General features: G+C 39.6%; 1 protein-coding gene across 3 annotated transcripts in view; it reads right to left on the bottom strand.

Moving 5' to 3' along the window:
- The window catches only part of msrab (methionine sulfoxide reductase Ab), an 85,760-nt gene that overhangs the window by 6,004 nt on the left and 63,063 nt on the right, over positions 1-16,693 (bottom strand). For all 3 annotated transcript variants that reach the window (XR_009655666.1, XM_060934755.1, XM_060934754.1), the window contains exons 5-6: positions 16,530-16,636; positions 325-539 (exon numbers count right to left, since the gene is read on the bottom strand). Coding sequence is in view for 2 of the 3 variants with exons in the window: in XM_060934755.1 (XP_060790738.1) it covers positions 366-539; positions 16,530-16,636 (281 nt within the window). In the remaining variant the exon portion in view is untranslated. The remainder of the gene's footprint in view (positions 1-324; positions 540-16,529; positions 16,637-16,693) is intronic.

Below are 16,693 nucleotides of genomic sequence, written 5' to 3'. Positions count from 1 at the left end.
GGGCAGAAGAACAAAGTGAATAAAGTTAAGCTTCTAAAGCTGGAAAAACGAACTCCTCAGTTGGAGGAGGAGAGTGCGCGTCACCCCTCATTGGACAAATATCAACACGTCTTGGAGTTGAAGCTTCAGTATAATCCGATCGTTTCAGTCAAGATTTCAAAATCATTTCTTTATTTAAAGCAGAAAGGCTTTGAATTTAGCGAGAAACCCCAAAAACTGCGCAAATGAGAAGATAACCGCACAGTTCATAAACTCAAGCCGGAGGGAGTATAAAGGACTCACACACTCACTATCTCTCTCACTCCATCATGACTGTGTAAATACCTGAGCGAGAAAAGCAGACGTGATCCCCAGTGGCCTCGGAGTTAAAGCTCATCCTTGTTGGAGCAGAGAGGGAAGGTGACCCCGGTGCCCTTTAACCCGCAGTAACCATCAGGCACCTTGTGCAGGTACTGCTGATGATAATCCTCAGCGTAGTAGAAGACAGTGTCCTGTCTGATTTCTGTGGTGATTTCACCCAGACCTTTCTGCTTCAGAACCTGAGAGAGAGAGAGAGAGAGAGAGAGAGAGAGAGAGAGAGAACCCCAAGACATAAACTAAATAAAGAAATCTAACACTTTATTTTATAGAAAAGCAACTCTCTATAATTTGTCATTTGCAAATCTATAGTAATCCTGATATCATCTGTATCCTCTATACAATGTTTGTATACACACACACACACACACACACACACACACACACAGAGGTATATTTCAGGATATTAGACTGAGATTTGTTTTTAGCTCAGGTCGGATGAGTTTATGCAATCACACGTCGTTCGTCTGTCCACAATTTACAAAATTCACTCCTCCTCCTACAGGATTGATCGGATTTTGATCAAACTCACACACAATGTTCCCCAGGTGGGTGTGCATAAAAGTTGTCAAGACGGTGACGCCACTTGTCATATTTACAATTTTATGGGCAACCTGAAAATTGTTTGGTGAGTCGTCACATTAAACGCTACTCTTTGTAAACTGCTGTGACGTTTTCACTGAAACTCACCCAGAAGACTCTGAAGACATTCCAACAAGAATTGTTCACCAGGTGGCGCCACCTGCCACGGATGAGGCTACAAAGGGGTCACGTGCAATTTCACAAAAATTGCTACTCTTTCTACAGGAGTGATCAGATTTTGATCAAAAACTCATATGGAATGTTTACCACGTTGGTCTCTATAAAAGTTGTCCAGACGGTGGCACCACCTGTCATATTTACGATTTTATGGGCGTTTGAAATTTTTGGGTGACTCATGATACCAAACACTACTGTTTGTAAACTGCTGGGACGTTTTCTGGGACTGAAACTCACCCAGAAGACTCTAAAGACATATTCCAACAAGAATATCACCAGGTGGCGCCACCTGCCATGGATGCAGCTACACAGGGGTCACATGCAATTTCACAAAAATTTTTACTCCTCCTACAGGAGTGATCGGATTTCAAACTCGCACACAACAACAGTGGCTGGTATGAGCTCCAGCCTCAATGAGGCTATTTTCGGACCTACAACCACATGACCCAATAATAACTAGATAGAACTCGACGCCAACGGCGTCGATGGGGACGCCTCCACCCGGTAGACTACACGCCTTATTAAGTTGTGATTTGGGGATGGACGTTTGACCTCACAGTAATCGTGACCTGGTGAAATTACTTGTATCAGCCTTGGAGACATTGTGTTCACAAGGTTTTCGGATAGACATTTGACCTCACAGTGACCTTGACCTTAGACCTTTTGATCTCAAAATCTAATCAGTTCATGTTTGTCCCAAAGTGCACAAATGGTGAAAGTTCGGTGAAATTCCTTTCATTAGCCTTTGAGATATCGCGTTCACAAGGTTTTGGGACGGACGCACGGACAGATGGACAACCCGAAAACACGATGCCTCCTGCACCTTATGGTGGCGGAGGCATAAAAAAATTGCTAAGCAAATCATCTACACTATGGACCAAATTGAGCTGAAGTTGACCACGTAGCTCACTGCCATAATTCTCAAAACAGGGAACGTGAAGCAGAGTCATGGCTCTGTTATAACCTCCGCCAAGGAGGTTATGTTTTCGGTAGCGTTTGTTTGTTGGTTGGTTTGTCTGTTAGCAACATTATGGAAAAAGTGATGAACGGATTGCTCTGAAATTTTTTCCAGAGGTGTGACTGGGCACAAGTAACAATCCATTAAATTTTGGCGGTGATCCGGATCACCTTCTGGATCCCGGATTTTTTTTAAAGGATTCTTGGCGGAGGTCTGCGCTCTCCCAGTGCTTTTCTAGTTATTTTTTAATTTCAGTTTTAACTTAATGCCAGTCAGTTCAGGGTTGTCGGTTTCAGCCAGCAACGTTCACATCAGTGCATCATTCCTCATCATCAGCGCCCATTTACTTTATATAATATTAATGCTTCAAGCGTTATTACACACCAGCTACCTGTAATTACATACTCTATAGTTATATATCCACATCATGAATCATTCTGACATGACTTTATCGAACCACTATTATCTGTAGTTTGGATACAGCAACTAAAATAGAACATATGCAGCAAATATTACACATAATTGCTACATTATTAAATATTTTTGGCGCATTGCGGCACCAACTGCTGCTGTACAAACCTGGCAGCTTTCCCACAACTTACTTTAGAGTTCAAAATGCAGAGTACATCTAATTCCATGTAATTACTACATACCTGGTGATTATATATTCTGTTCTTAATGCACTGTAAGAGACAGTGCTGCATGCATATTTAATAATAATAATAATAATAATAATAATAATAATAATCTTTATTAACGGCCCTGTGTCATATTTGTTCATGTCATATAAACATTACACATATATTCTCTGCATCAGCAAAGAATTGGCAAGCTTGTAAAGAAATCACTAATATCCATAAAGCCATAAAGGAAAGGATTTACAAAAAACCCCGCAAACTGCAAGAAAGGAAAAATTACAAAGAGAAAACGGCACGATAAACAAACAGACAGAAATAAAACTGACATCAATAGAACAAACGTGACTTGGGGTGACGTGTCACTCTTTACTCTAAAGCTGAACAAGTTTATACTCTCTGGGGTGTGCGTGTGTGTTTGCTCAAAGGTACAGAGTGCAATCTGAACTCTTAAAAAGCATAAAATGTGTAGAGCACTAGCTCCCTCAAGGGGTCACATCAAACGATGTCCACCGGGAGTGCTTAGTCTGCAGAGGGAGCAACATCACGCCAGCTTCAAACACTCAGTGCAGCTTTGAAAACCAAACACACACACGCTAATACATACTATATAATACGTGGTGTGAGACGACCCTTTGCTTTAAAAAAAATAAAATATCCGTCTCAGGTCCAGTGAGGTCAGTTTTATGCGGAAATGATCTGTAGGTTTTCCTGAGCATCTTACAGAACCAGCCACAGTTCTTCTGGACACTTTGACTGTCACACTCACTTCTTCATTTTACACCAAAACCCAGCAGCCTTCATTATGCTTTCTTTTTTCATCTGAAAAGTGTCTCTTATGGAATATGCTGCTCAGATACAAACTTATTTGTCCTGTAACATTTAATTTTCTGCTGGAAAACGAACGTTTGAACTCTAAAATGTTTTTGTGATGTTCTGACTCGATAATGTAGACGTCATAAAATAGAAATCTATAACAAAGTTTGTGTGAAAAAAAATACAGGGCCTAAGATTTCTGCACAGTACTCTCAGTACTAAACAGAGAGCAGCTTTTAAGAAGAGAAGAGCAGAAGTGGGGCGGCACGGTGGTGTAGTGGTTAGCGCTGTCGCCTCACAGCAAGAAGGTCCTGGGTTCGAGCCCCGGGGCCGGCGAGGGCCTTTCTGTGTGGAGTTTGCATGTTCTCCCCGTGTCCGCGTGGGTTTCCTCCGGGTGCTCCGGTTTCCCCCACAGTCCAAAGACATGCAGGTTAGGTTAACTGGTGACTCTAAATTGAGCGTAGGTGTGAATGTGAGTGTGAATGGTTGTCTGTGTCTATGTGTCAGCCCTGTGATGACCTGGCGACTTGTCCAGGGTGAACCCCGCCTTTCGCCCGTAGTCAGCTGGGATAGGCTCCAGCTTGCCTGCGACCCTGTAGAACAGGATAAAGCGGCTACAGATAATGAGATGAGATGAGATGAGAAGAGCAGAAGTGCTTCTAAAGTAGAAGGACTGATGGATGTTTTAAAAAAATAAAATGATCTTCAATGTTCCTGAGTACCCTGTAGTTCCACACATTTCCACTAGGTGTCAGTGTGGACATCTACTGGTATTGGACAACAAAAGAGTGCAGAAGTGTCCAAATCTGAATGCCATAAGACTAATAAATCTACAGAGCATTATTCAGATATGGACATCAATTTTACATAAGAGGAAAAACAACCAGACTGCGGCTGTTATCCTGGAAAAGACTGTCTCAGTACAGAAATAAAAGCCCAAGTTAAATATTATAAGCTGTAAATTTTATTTATATACAGGACGAGGCTGTAAACAAGCAAACTGTCAGAATGTAATGAAATTTTATTAAACAGACTCGAAAAACATTTCATTTTTATCCAAACTCCCAGGTGTCTAATATAATCTATAATCTGTCCCAGGTCTGGAGGAGACAAAGCACGTCACTGCACAGTTTAGAGCTGATTCAACTCGAAACAAGCTGAATCAAATGCCTGGGTGCGGAGTGAGTGCTGGAGCAGGAGAGGGTTTAGTGTCGAGTTTTGAGTTCCTGGTTGAAGAATTTAGCAAAACGGTGAGTACTGTGTGTGAGGTGTGCGGTGTTGAATGTTTGTGCATCCATGAACAGCAAGACTCGACAAAATGATTCAGTTTGCAAGAACTCTCTGTGTGACTCTGTGTATATATGATGGGCTAAATGATTCAGCTCGTGGTGAGCACTTATATAACAACTAGAGCACATGATTCAGTTAGCAAGGGCTATTTATATATGAATATTAAACTAAATAATGCACTTATTGGTGACTCTGTAGAGGAAAATGAAATAATTTGCAGAGTAGCAACTGATTATTTGAATATTAGACTACAATGATTCAATTAGTAATGATTCCTTGAACATGGATTTCACTGTATATTTAAATACTGTAATGAATGATTCATGTTCCATATGAAGATCAGAATAAATGATTCAGTTAATGGTGAATCTCTGTACAGGGACCAGAGTACAAGATTCATTTAGGAAGGATTCGGTGTAAAAACAATAATACTGGACAAAATGAATCAATTACTAGTGACTCGTATACTATATGAAGACCAGACTAAGTGATTCAGTTTGCAGGGGCTCTCAGGAGTAGTGAGACCGGACCCAAATTATGTGGTTTGTGCAAATTTTCTAGATATCAATTTTGGACACATGCAGATGCTGGAACTGATCATAGCTTCCCCTTTTCTAGCCAAAACACCCCCACCACACACACCAGATTGTTTTGAGCATCCTTCTTATCAGCACAAACACACACACACACACACATCCCACACGCATCCCACACAGGCAGACACACAAACTCAGGTGTGCAATCCAAGCACCGACACACAGAGAAGCACATAAGCACACACTTGTGTATCCACACACACCTGGACTTTTTTTTTTTTATATATCAAAAAAAAAAAAAAATCACATTCTCTACTCTTTCCTCCTCCCTATTAACATAAAGCATTTATCAAGTGTGCCTCAACACACGAATCATTTCTACACACATTAAAACCATGACACTGGGCCAAAAAACAAAGAAACCTCAACGAAATTGGTCCTGTCCAACCCTCAAAGCAAAAAAAAAAAAAAAAAAAAAAAAAGGAAAAAATTAATTGGAGGTCAAACCTCCATCACCAATGAATCACCCCCCGACAAGTAGAGCTTCACTGCGGAAAACCGATCTCATGATCTTTCTTGTCTGCTCAATCTCTCTCCCCGTCTCTCGCTTCTGAATAAAATCCCTTTGATGTTTTGCAAATTTCTACATTTCATTAGTCCTCTTCTCTCTGGCCTTTAAATAAGCTTTTCTGCCCTTTACTCTCCTTCGCTCCCTCACTCTCTCTTTTAAATGATGAAGCTTGAAGAGATAAAGAAGAGCTCGTTATGGGTTAATAATTTATTTATCTAAATCTCCGTGTGTGTGTGTGTGTGTGTGCGCATTATCAAACTCAAGGCTGTCTGAGGAACAGCAGCACTAAAGATCTAAAGTACCAAATCATCCTCTTTCACCAGCATGAATACATTTCCCTGTTCCTGTCTGTCTGCGAGTGTCACTTCTACCCTCACCACAAGTGTCCCTCAATCCCACAATGATGGACTTGTGATTCTGATCAAAAAAGATGAGGGCGAGGGGGTGGGCTGGGGCGGGCAAGAGAGGAAACGGGAGAGACTGGACAGATGAATGTAAAGTGTGCAGATGCCGGTTTCTCATGATCAGCGCTCGGATGATGGGAACGATCTGAAAATGTAAAAACTCGTGCCAGGGTTTTGAAACAAGTCCATTTTGAAATTTGTGCTTTTCCGAGGCGCTCTCGCTGGGTTACGCTGAAAAGAAACTTTTCACAACAGTCAAAGGTTTTAATTTTACATGACATTACATTACATATAAAAGCAAAGTGAGTGCGCTAGAAGTGATGGGACGTATCAATAGTTTATTTCCAGCAAGCGCTTTTTGGATTTACTCTTTTTTATAGCAGAATCACAAACAGATTTCTATTATAATTATTATTATCTCTTAGTACACACAGTAATTTATACTGGAGTTCTTACACTATAGTGCTCTCCCTCAAGTCACTTTGACCTCAGACCGAGAGCAGTTTTCGCACAAAGTTGGCAGTGGCGAGCAAAACTGTCTTTTGTAGAGTGGGTACATGAGGCTTAATGCCCTTTTTATCAAGGTTGGCATTCCAGTTCTTTGATACAGAGCCCAACGCACCCATCACTATAGGGACTACTGTAGTCTCCATATCCCACATCCTGGCAATGTCTAACCTCAGATCGGCATCGCTGTCAATTTTCTCGATCTCCTTCTTGGCGATATCGTGATCTCCAGGGATGGCTACATCTACAAACTAACACCTACTTCTTACTTTGTCAACCACCATGATATCAGGACGTCTATGTTCAATGATGCAGTCCGTTTGGATGTTAAAATCCCACAGAATCTTTACCTCTTCATTCTGTACTACAGATATTATTATTATTATTATTATTAACCATCATCAATATTCTATCTACATTCACTAGCAATGAGCAATCGTGCGCTCTGATTGGCTACTCTACTACTAGGATATCAGCTTATATACCGTGAGTAGAGAAAAACAAAATGGCGGAGCGTGTTGCTGAACCAACTGAGGACGAAATAAAAACTCTACTCGAAAACAAAACCCAAAAAATACAAAAAAAGCAACAAAATATGGAATAAAAGTATTTGATGGTAAGAAAATTTTTTTTAAATTATTATTTTTAAAGAATTATTATTATTGCATTTTTCACAAATTGCTCCTGTCATTTCGCCGGTTTGTTTACATTCTAAGCGGAAATGATTTTGTCTGACATTTTGTATAAAGTTTTTATTTATCGAATTTGCAAAAAATTAAAAATAAAAATGCTCTGTTTCTCAAAATCCAGTGAATGTGGATAGAATAAAACAGTTATTCCACTCAATCTTGTCGTACATGGATTACAGACAACTCAGTGCTATGCGCCTCGTCACGTATCAGCTCATGTACGACTCGATTTTGTCGAATAACTTAACTATTATTATTCCCTGTGTAGTGAACATACTTTCTAAAGTGAACGTGAAGCCATTACACATTCAGCTCTTGGTGAAAATGACAGATTTTTAATTGGATCTAATCTACTTTAATACACATTCCTCTCCGTAAACAAAGACGAATCTGAAACGTTAAATCTACGTTGTCTCTTTGCTTAAGTAAGTGACATTAACCTTCATTTACATGACTTAAACCACAGCACTGTTGAATTCTCACATCTCAACCTGGAAGAATTTTCTAGAAGCAGCTTTGTTGATTCATTTCCTATAACAATTTTATTGATGTTAATTTTATTAACATCTTCGCTATAATAGTTTATTGTTTCTATAGTAACAACTTACACAGGCGGACATGCCGTATCATCAAAATCTAACAAACTAGACATGTACTTCTGTGAAAGTTTTTGTAAGATGATGTTTATTTTACAGGGATGGAAGGAGTCTCCAGTGTCAGCGTGTTCTCACAGTGCTGCTGTGGTTTGAAATTTACACTTTTATGAGAAATTTCTGAGAAATATGAGAATGCTCATGAAGGAACGGCTGTTTATAACGGATAACGTTGACTACTTTCCTGTAACAGAATGCCCCTTCTTCATGTTTTTATTCCTTACATAATGTAACACTCCTCTTAATGCTCACTGTCTCGGATAAATAAAATGATAAGCTCATTAATATTCAAGTGCCTTCTAATATGAAACATTTCAAGTGATGGAAATGTGAACATCAATGAAAAACAGCCGTAATATAATTCATATTAATTCTCTTTCTTTGTATCATGTGTAACGTTATTTTATATTGATACCGAACACTTTCCTCTCCATCCTTTTCTTTCACCTTCCCTCCCTCCTCCCCATCCCGCTCTCTTCCATTTAGTAGCAAGGACACCAACCGTGTGACACCGAGTCCGAGTCACATGATTTAAGATTCAGCCTGCGAGATCTGATTGCGTCCGTGAAACTGCAGCTGCCTCCCTCCCTTGAGCATGACCTCTGACCTTTGCTCCACCCAAAGCCAATGTCACAAAGCATGGTCGTCGCCTTGGCAACCTCCCCGCACCATCTGAACTAATACATTTAGGTCTCACTGAGTGTGACCTCGGGAGCAGCAGGTCACTGTGGCAATCAGAAAAAAAAAACGCCGTGGCTCCACACCTCCAAAGAAAACGATGGGTGATCGTTAGTGGGTGTCGGTTACTGCGTCGGTTAAAGGTTTTCTTTCGGATAAAAGTTAAATTCGTCTGATTGGAATTTCTCTTTCTCCCGGCTTGCTTACTTTCATTTGCAAAACAAGAAACGATTTAAGTGTAAGGAAATTACTGTGTAACTGAGAAAGGGATTAAAGATTATGGAGAGGGCGCATCGATGTGATCTAACCAACACAGAGCTCATAACGCTGCACACATCTCCTGTGTTTCTACAGTAAACACACAAAGATACGAGTCAACTACCAAAAACTTTTTCTTTCGATTACGTTCATTATGTCTTATATTAAATATAGTTAGTTTTTTTTTTTTTTTTTTCTTTTTTATCAGACATCTAATTTATTGGGTTTGTTTACCTGACATGTTTCGACGTACAACTTCCGTCTTCCTCAGAGTGTCACCGGATGTTAATTGGTGACGCATCTTTTATCAGCTGCTGTTTCTGAAGGCCTGCATCCCAAAGACAGAATACATCCGGACAACAGATGCAACACCATATATGAGATTCCATGTAAATTATGCAATAAAACTTATATTGGGGAGACAGGAAGGAGTTTCAGCACAAGAAAACATGAACATAAGAAAGAGTGCGAAAAGGAGACAGCTACAAGACAAACCCGAACAATAAAAGAAAAGGCACAACAGGAAAATTATAAGTCAGCTATAACAGATCACTGTAAAAGGGAAAATCACATTATGGACTGGGGGAATGCCAGAGTCATCCGCACAGAAGATAACAAACATCAGCGCTGGATCAGGGAGGCCATGGAGATCCGTAAGCGAAGCCCGAGGACCATCAACCGGGATGAGGGAGCATACATGCTCTCCCACACCTGGAGTGCCATCTTGCAGGGGACAAACAGACAGTAGAAGGCGTGACCGACCTGTCAAACCAGACAGGAAGGCCACGCCTTCAGAAACAGCAGCTGATAAAAGATGCGTCACCAATTAACATCCGGTGACACTCTGAGGAAGACGGAAGTTGTACGTCGAAACATGTCAGGTAAACAAACCCAATAAATTAGATGTCTGATAAAAAAGAAAAAAAAAAAAAAAAACTAACTACTACCAAAAACTGTTCAACAAAAACATGTATCTAAACTCCCAAAAATCATTTCCTGCCCAAACATCCTGTTTACGTCCGGTTTCAGTCTAATATTTTACATTAAACAAGTAAAAATGCATTATTAAATCCATTTCTTGGCATCTTTAACAGTGTGGAATCAAGCAGGGGATGAAATATGATTAATTTGTAGGCATTCACCCAATTCACAATTCAATTCACAATCTTTTTGGAAAAAAATTTAAAATGAAGACAATTTTATGACCAAAAGAAAAAAAACAAACAACCCCCCCCAACATTTACTTTCCTATTCTTTTTCAACTCAAATATTCCTTTTGTTAAAGTTACTGACTGCAAAGTCAACTAAAATTTTCAAAAATATTTATTGTGCAGGCGGCACGGTGGTGTAGTGGTTAGCGCTGTCGCCTCACAGCAAGAAGGTCCGGGTTCGAGCCCCGTGGCCGGCGAGGGCCTTTCTGTGCGGAGTTTGCATGTTCTCCCCGTGTCCGCGTGGGTTTCCTCCGGGTGCTCCGGTTTCCCCCACAGTCCAAAGACATGCAGGTTAGGTTAACTGGTGACTCTAAATTGAGCGTAGGTGTGAATGTGAGTGTGAATGGTTGTCTGTGTCTATGTGTCAGCCCTGTGATGACCTGGCGACTTGTCCAGGGTGAACCCCGCCTTTCGCCCGTAGTCAGCTGGGATAGGCTCCAGCTTGCCTGCGACCCTGTAGAAGGATAAAGCGGCTAGAGATAATGAGAGATAATGAGATTTATTGTGCATGGCATTATCCTCTGTCTCGCACGTGGACGAATAGGATGTGATCATTTCTGATGTCCTGAGGGTCTCTTTTCTCCGTTTTGGGACCGGTTTCCTCCCTCTTGAGGTAAACAGTACAGCTCTACGGAAACAGGAAACGGCTGAACGTGAGGAGCTTTAACTAATTAGCATAACTATGGAACTGTGTCACGCCAAGATGGCGACGCCACCAGGAAAACATTGTGACTCTGCATCGACCTCAGAGAGTTTTGAGTCACAGGGATGTAATCTGTGGTTGATGTTTGCGAATAGATCCGTGAAACAAAAGACAAATATTTATACCTTTTCTCTGTTCCTGCTTTTGTGTTCTCGTTTCTTTCTCTGAAAGATCAAAACATTAGGTGTAGAACTCCATATTCGCTACCGTGGAGTCGAGCTCATGGGTTCTAAGGCTAAGATAGCTAAGCGCTAGCTAGGATTATTTAGTGATCTGTCCAGAACAATGACACGTCATCTCTCTAACCTTGCTCTTTCTTGCAGTTGCACTCATGAGGCAGGCTTTCCTTTTCTTTCCCGCTGGAGGGAGAGCCGATGTTCGCCCACGCTGACTTGTTTTGGTTAAAAGTAGTTTGGTTGAAACACGCCCCATGGTGGTCACGTGATATTGTTGCTCGCTTTCTTCGGCGATCTCCGGAATTGTAAAATGCAGAATGATTTTTATCTCAGCAAAACATTTACACACAGGATACACGGTGTTTGTGCGCAGCAGTGAAACATCTCGAAACTCCAACAGCAACAGAAATAGAACATTTTACCCAGAATTAAACTTTGCAGTCAGAACCTTTAAATAATAATCATTAAAAAAAAACCTTTTATTTCATTTTCTTAATAATCAGCAATAATAATTTACCCACATTTGTAAAGGCTGGAGTAAAATATACTAATAGCCTGTTAACTAAAATATTCCTTTTATTAAAAATGAAAAACATGAATAACACATGGGTCTTTTCTTAAGAAACTTTTTTGAACATTATAAAGTTACAAAAAACCATGGTTAAGCAAAGGATTTCTCAAATCAATAGACCCCTTCGCAGTAAACGTCATTCATACGTAAGCGGAAATTGCGCGCGCAGCCTGGACCCAAAAAAGACTCAGCGATGCCTAGTTGTTGTGTTGTCGGGTGTCAGAATCGTAGCAGTGATGGGGTTAAAATGTACAGAATTCCAGCAGGATCTCACCCATTCCAGAAAAATCGCCGACGTCTATGACTACAAGCCATCAAACGTGTAGACTGGGATGAAAGCACCATCAAAAATGCGCGGGTTTGCAGCGCCCACTTCATCACAGGTAAGATCAGGCTATTTATTAAATCTTTCTTTTTTATTCTTTCTAGTCTTCGTTTATTGATGTAGCAAAATACTTTGGTAACGTTTGTCTGATTAGCTGGGTCATAGTTACACAATGTAATGAATATTGTTAGCATGTTAACTTAGCTTTGCATGCAATTGTGTTTGTAGGAGAGGTCTCGCTTGACTCAAGCAGTCCAGATTTTGTGCCATCATTATTTGTGTCTGCCGAAAATCACAATTTTAAAGCAAGGATGGAAAGGTAAAATTGTGTGCCCTCACTCTAAATGCCAACTTACGTTGACTGCTCTAACCTAGCTCCCGCCCCGTTCAGTTTCATTTCTGCTCTCTGCCTCTCGCTTTTTACGCAGCTCTGATTTCTCTTAGCTGCACTCTTTACACTATCATTCCTTTCATGCCATCCCCTCCTGCAAATTGCTGTTTAGTGTTGGTATTTGCTGTTGTAGCTAAAGCCACATTGCCATCACATCACTGGCATAATTTGATTAAAACAAAATGAATATGAATGTCCTATTGTTAATCAAGTTGTACATGCCCGCACATAACATAATCATATGCGTCTAAAGACTTGTAGGCATGAAGTTTTCGTGGGTGTACACTGAAGTCTTGTCAATAAGGTACGAGTATATATCTGGCCATTGTATACCAGGGAACTTACTAACATCGTCCGTCCACTCTTTAATTAAATGCGGATCCGGTAGGCGATGTCCACTTGTTAGAGTTAACTTATTTATGTAGCATTCTCGATCTTGTAACGACAATTGTTTTGCATAATCTGACAGCTCATAATGCCGGGCTATGGGCAGCGCCATTGTTTCTGAGTCCAGGCTGCGCGCGCATCCTAGCAACGGTCGGTTTGTTTACAAACATGCGAAGGGGTCTATAAACAGGAAACAACAACTATATAAAATATATCTAAAAATTCCAACGCCTTTGAACCAACACCAATATAAAAAATATCGAAACAAACTCAACCACATGTTGAGAATTGCAAAAAAGGAATATTTTCACAAGAGGTTTACGGAAGCAAGTCTTGATATAAAGCAAACATGGGGAGTTATCAATGAAGTACTAAATCGTAAAAAAATGACAAATGCAGGCCCACAAGAAATAAAAATCGGAGATAAAATCATCAGTGATAATGTTGAAATGTGTAACGAGTTTAACAAATTCTTTGTTGATATTGGTACTAATCTAGCAAATAAAATTTCAAGAATGCAAAAAGATCCTATAAGTTACGTTAAGGCCCCTAGAAATTGTTCCCTGTCACTTTTTGAACCACCTTCGAACACAGAAGTAGAGGACATAGTTTTAAATTTGAAAGACTCTGCTGCTGGATATGATGAAATTAAATCTAAAGCCCTAAAGATGGCCCTTCCCCACATCCTCACTCCTCTCACCCATATTCTTACATTGTCTTTACAAAGTGGTGAGGTTCCCACTGGGACAAGTAATTCCTATCTTTAAAGGTGGAGACCCAACATCATTTAACAACTACCGACCAATCTCGGTCTTGCCCAGTATGTCAAAACTGTACGAAAAGCTTGTCTATAATCGACTGATTAAATATCTCAACACTAATAATATCCTATACAAACACCAATAAATACGGTTTCTGCAAGGGTGTATCCACTTCTCTTGCCCTAATACAACTAGTAGACAGAATATCTACAGCCATTGACAAAAACAAATATATAATAGGAATATTTTTAGATTTATCAAAAGCTTTTGATACAGTAAACCATACCGTACTCCTCCGGAAATTAGCTGCTTATGGTGTGACTGGCATTGCATTAAACTGGTTTCGAAATTACCTGAATAATAGAAAACAATATGTGACTCTGAACGGAACCAAATCTACCTACAAAGAAATTCAATGTGGAGTACCACAGGGGTCAATTTTGGGTCCTTTACTATTCTTGATTTACATCAATGATCTAGCAGAAGCCTCCTCAACACTGTATTTTATACTAGGGCTGGGTATCACCAGATACCTCACGATACGATCCTATGGCAATATTTTGCCCACGATAACGATAATATCACGGTACAGCGATTCTGCGATAATCGATATATTGCAAGAAATTTCAACCACATCACAATATCTGTGTCACTGAAGAAAATCAGAATTTATTGACCACTGTAAAATTACATTTCACATACATAACTACACACTCTTGCCAGACATATATTTGTCTCTATTCCACTGCTGGCAAAACCAAGAGTTGCTTCACTACAACATACAGAAAATTCCCATTTCTGTGCTAGTATTCTCAACTTTTCTGTAAGCATGGACACATCCGTGCTGCTTAACAAGCAGAATCAAATTGTTTTATGAAAACTTAAAACTTGCACTGCAGACTGCACATACATTTCAGTGCTAACACTAATATCAATTTGTTCTTTGTAAACTTGAGAGCATATACCTGAGAACATTTAACTTGTGCTTATTTTGCAGGAACAACACACTGTCTGAAACACATTGAAAAGTGCAGTGGGCATCTTAACTGGAGCATCTTAATTTAATTGGAGCGAAACAGGTTTTGCAGAGTGCATTCTCTTTGTCCGGCTCACTGTTTTTTTTCTCCTTTCCTTTGGAATCCAAAGTGCCTTCAAACATCTGCCTTAAAGTTCGGCGGCGTCTCTAGGTTTATGTTAACAGCCATGCTTGCCTGTTTTTTTTCCTCACTGCAACCGCCGGGGAATAAAGAGAAGACGAAGAGTGCCATGCAGTGAGGTAGCGGCACAGCGACACCTCGCGGAGCGGAGGTGCGGAAGTCGTACTGGATTTACAACCCGTCTGAAACATGATTTTATTATTTGAAAAAATATCGATATTCAAATTTTGAGTATCGATATTGAATCGGAAGACAAAGTATCGCGATATATCGCCGTATCGATATTTTTGCACACCCCTATTTTATACTGTTTGCCAATGACACCGACATATTCCTTTCTCATAAAAACCTTGATTCTCTGATACAACTGGCTAATCAAGACTTGAGTAAAGTAGCAACATGGTTTGAAGCAAATAAATTATCAATAAATACTAAAAAGACAAATTTCCTTATTTTCTGTAGTAGAAATAAAAGCTATGATATCAATAAGGCCAAAATATTCTTAAAGAATGTTCCTATTACGCAAGAGAGACAGACTAAATTTTTGGGGGTAGTAATAGATGAGAAATTAAATTGGAAAGCCCATGTCTCTGCCATAAGTAAAAGGGTTGCTAAAACAATTGGTATTATTGGGAAAATCAAATACGTTATCCCTCAAAAGACTCATAATTATATACAACAGCCTCATTTACCCATACTTGACTGACTGTAACATTGTCTGGGGATGCGCCTACCGTACAACTCTACACCCTCTTATAACCCTCCAAAAGAAATTCGTAAGAATAGCAACTGCTTCTGACTTTCGATCACACTCGGCTCCTTTGTTTCAAAAATTAAAAATACTAAATATCCATGATATCAATAAATTACAAATTAGTATTTTTCCATTTAACTTCCTGGCAAACAATTTCCCCAATATATTTGACAATTTCTTAAATTCTAATTCACTTGTACATAATTATTACACCCGACAAAGGAATCAGCTCCATATTCCTCTCTTCCGCACATCATTAGCACAGTCCTCCGTAAAATACAAATGTGTCACAATATGGAACAGTCTTCAGACAAATATACGAACAACCTCCTCTTTTCTGATGTTTAAAAGTGCCCTGAAAAGCCATCTCATAAGCCATCCTAGTCCCTTCTAATAGCCTCGTATGATCAGTTCTTATTTTGATTTATATTATTAAGTATTTAATTATCCTTATTGTATTGTTATCACTCTCCATGTATTATATTATTTGTATTATTTTATCTATAATCACGATTATTGGTAATTAAGACTATAATCGATTTTAAGTAAGTACAGAGGAGGAGGGCCTAGTATAAGCGATAAACGCTTTTTCTCTCCTCCTGCACCTGTTTTTTTTAAATTGTTTATTGTATTATGTTCTTTCTTGTTGTGCAAATAAACAAACAAACAAAGCAAAAAACAAACAAACATTTGTACTCCCTCCATTTGTGTCTCTTTTTTAATCTTTCAGCGGTCTGTAAAAAGAGAGATCAGGTTTCTTGTTAAATCTATTTGTACACAATCACGAAGCAGCTCTTTCCCTTTCTAGATCTGTTTTTTTTTTGTGATAACTGTGTAGAGACTTTCATGCATAATCAGGCATACAGAAAAAAAATGTAAGTCAAATGTGAAAACTGTTTAAAAAAAATAAAATCAGCATTTATGTGAAACTTAAATAGTTGCGCACGTGTGTGTGTGTGTGTGTGTGTGTGTGTGTGTGTACCTGCTGGTAAGCATTTTTACTCCTCATGGCTTGCTCCTGCTGTTCAGGACTGTATGTGTAGATAGCAGAACGATACTGTGTACCTTTATCATTCCCCTGAGCCATACCTGTACACACACACACACACACACACACACACACACACACACACACACACACACACA

Source organism: Neoarius graeffei, chromosome 11 (genome assembly GCF_027579695.1).
Source record: "Neoarius graeffei isolate fNeoGra1 chromosome 11, fNeoGra1.pri, whole genome shotgun sequence".
NCBI classification, from domain to species: domain Eukaryota; kingdom Metazoa; phylum Chordata; class Actinopteri; order Siluriformes; family Ariidae; genus Neoarius; species Neoarius graeffei.
The sequence above is the reverse complement of the archived record's forward strand: the minus strand, read 5'-3'. Positions and strand labels throughout refer to the sequence as shown.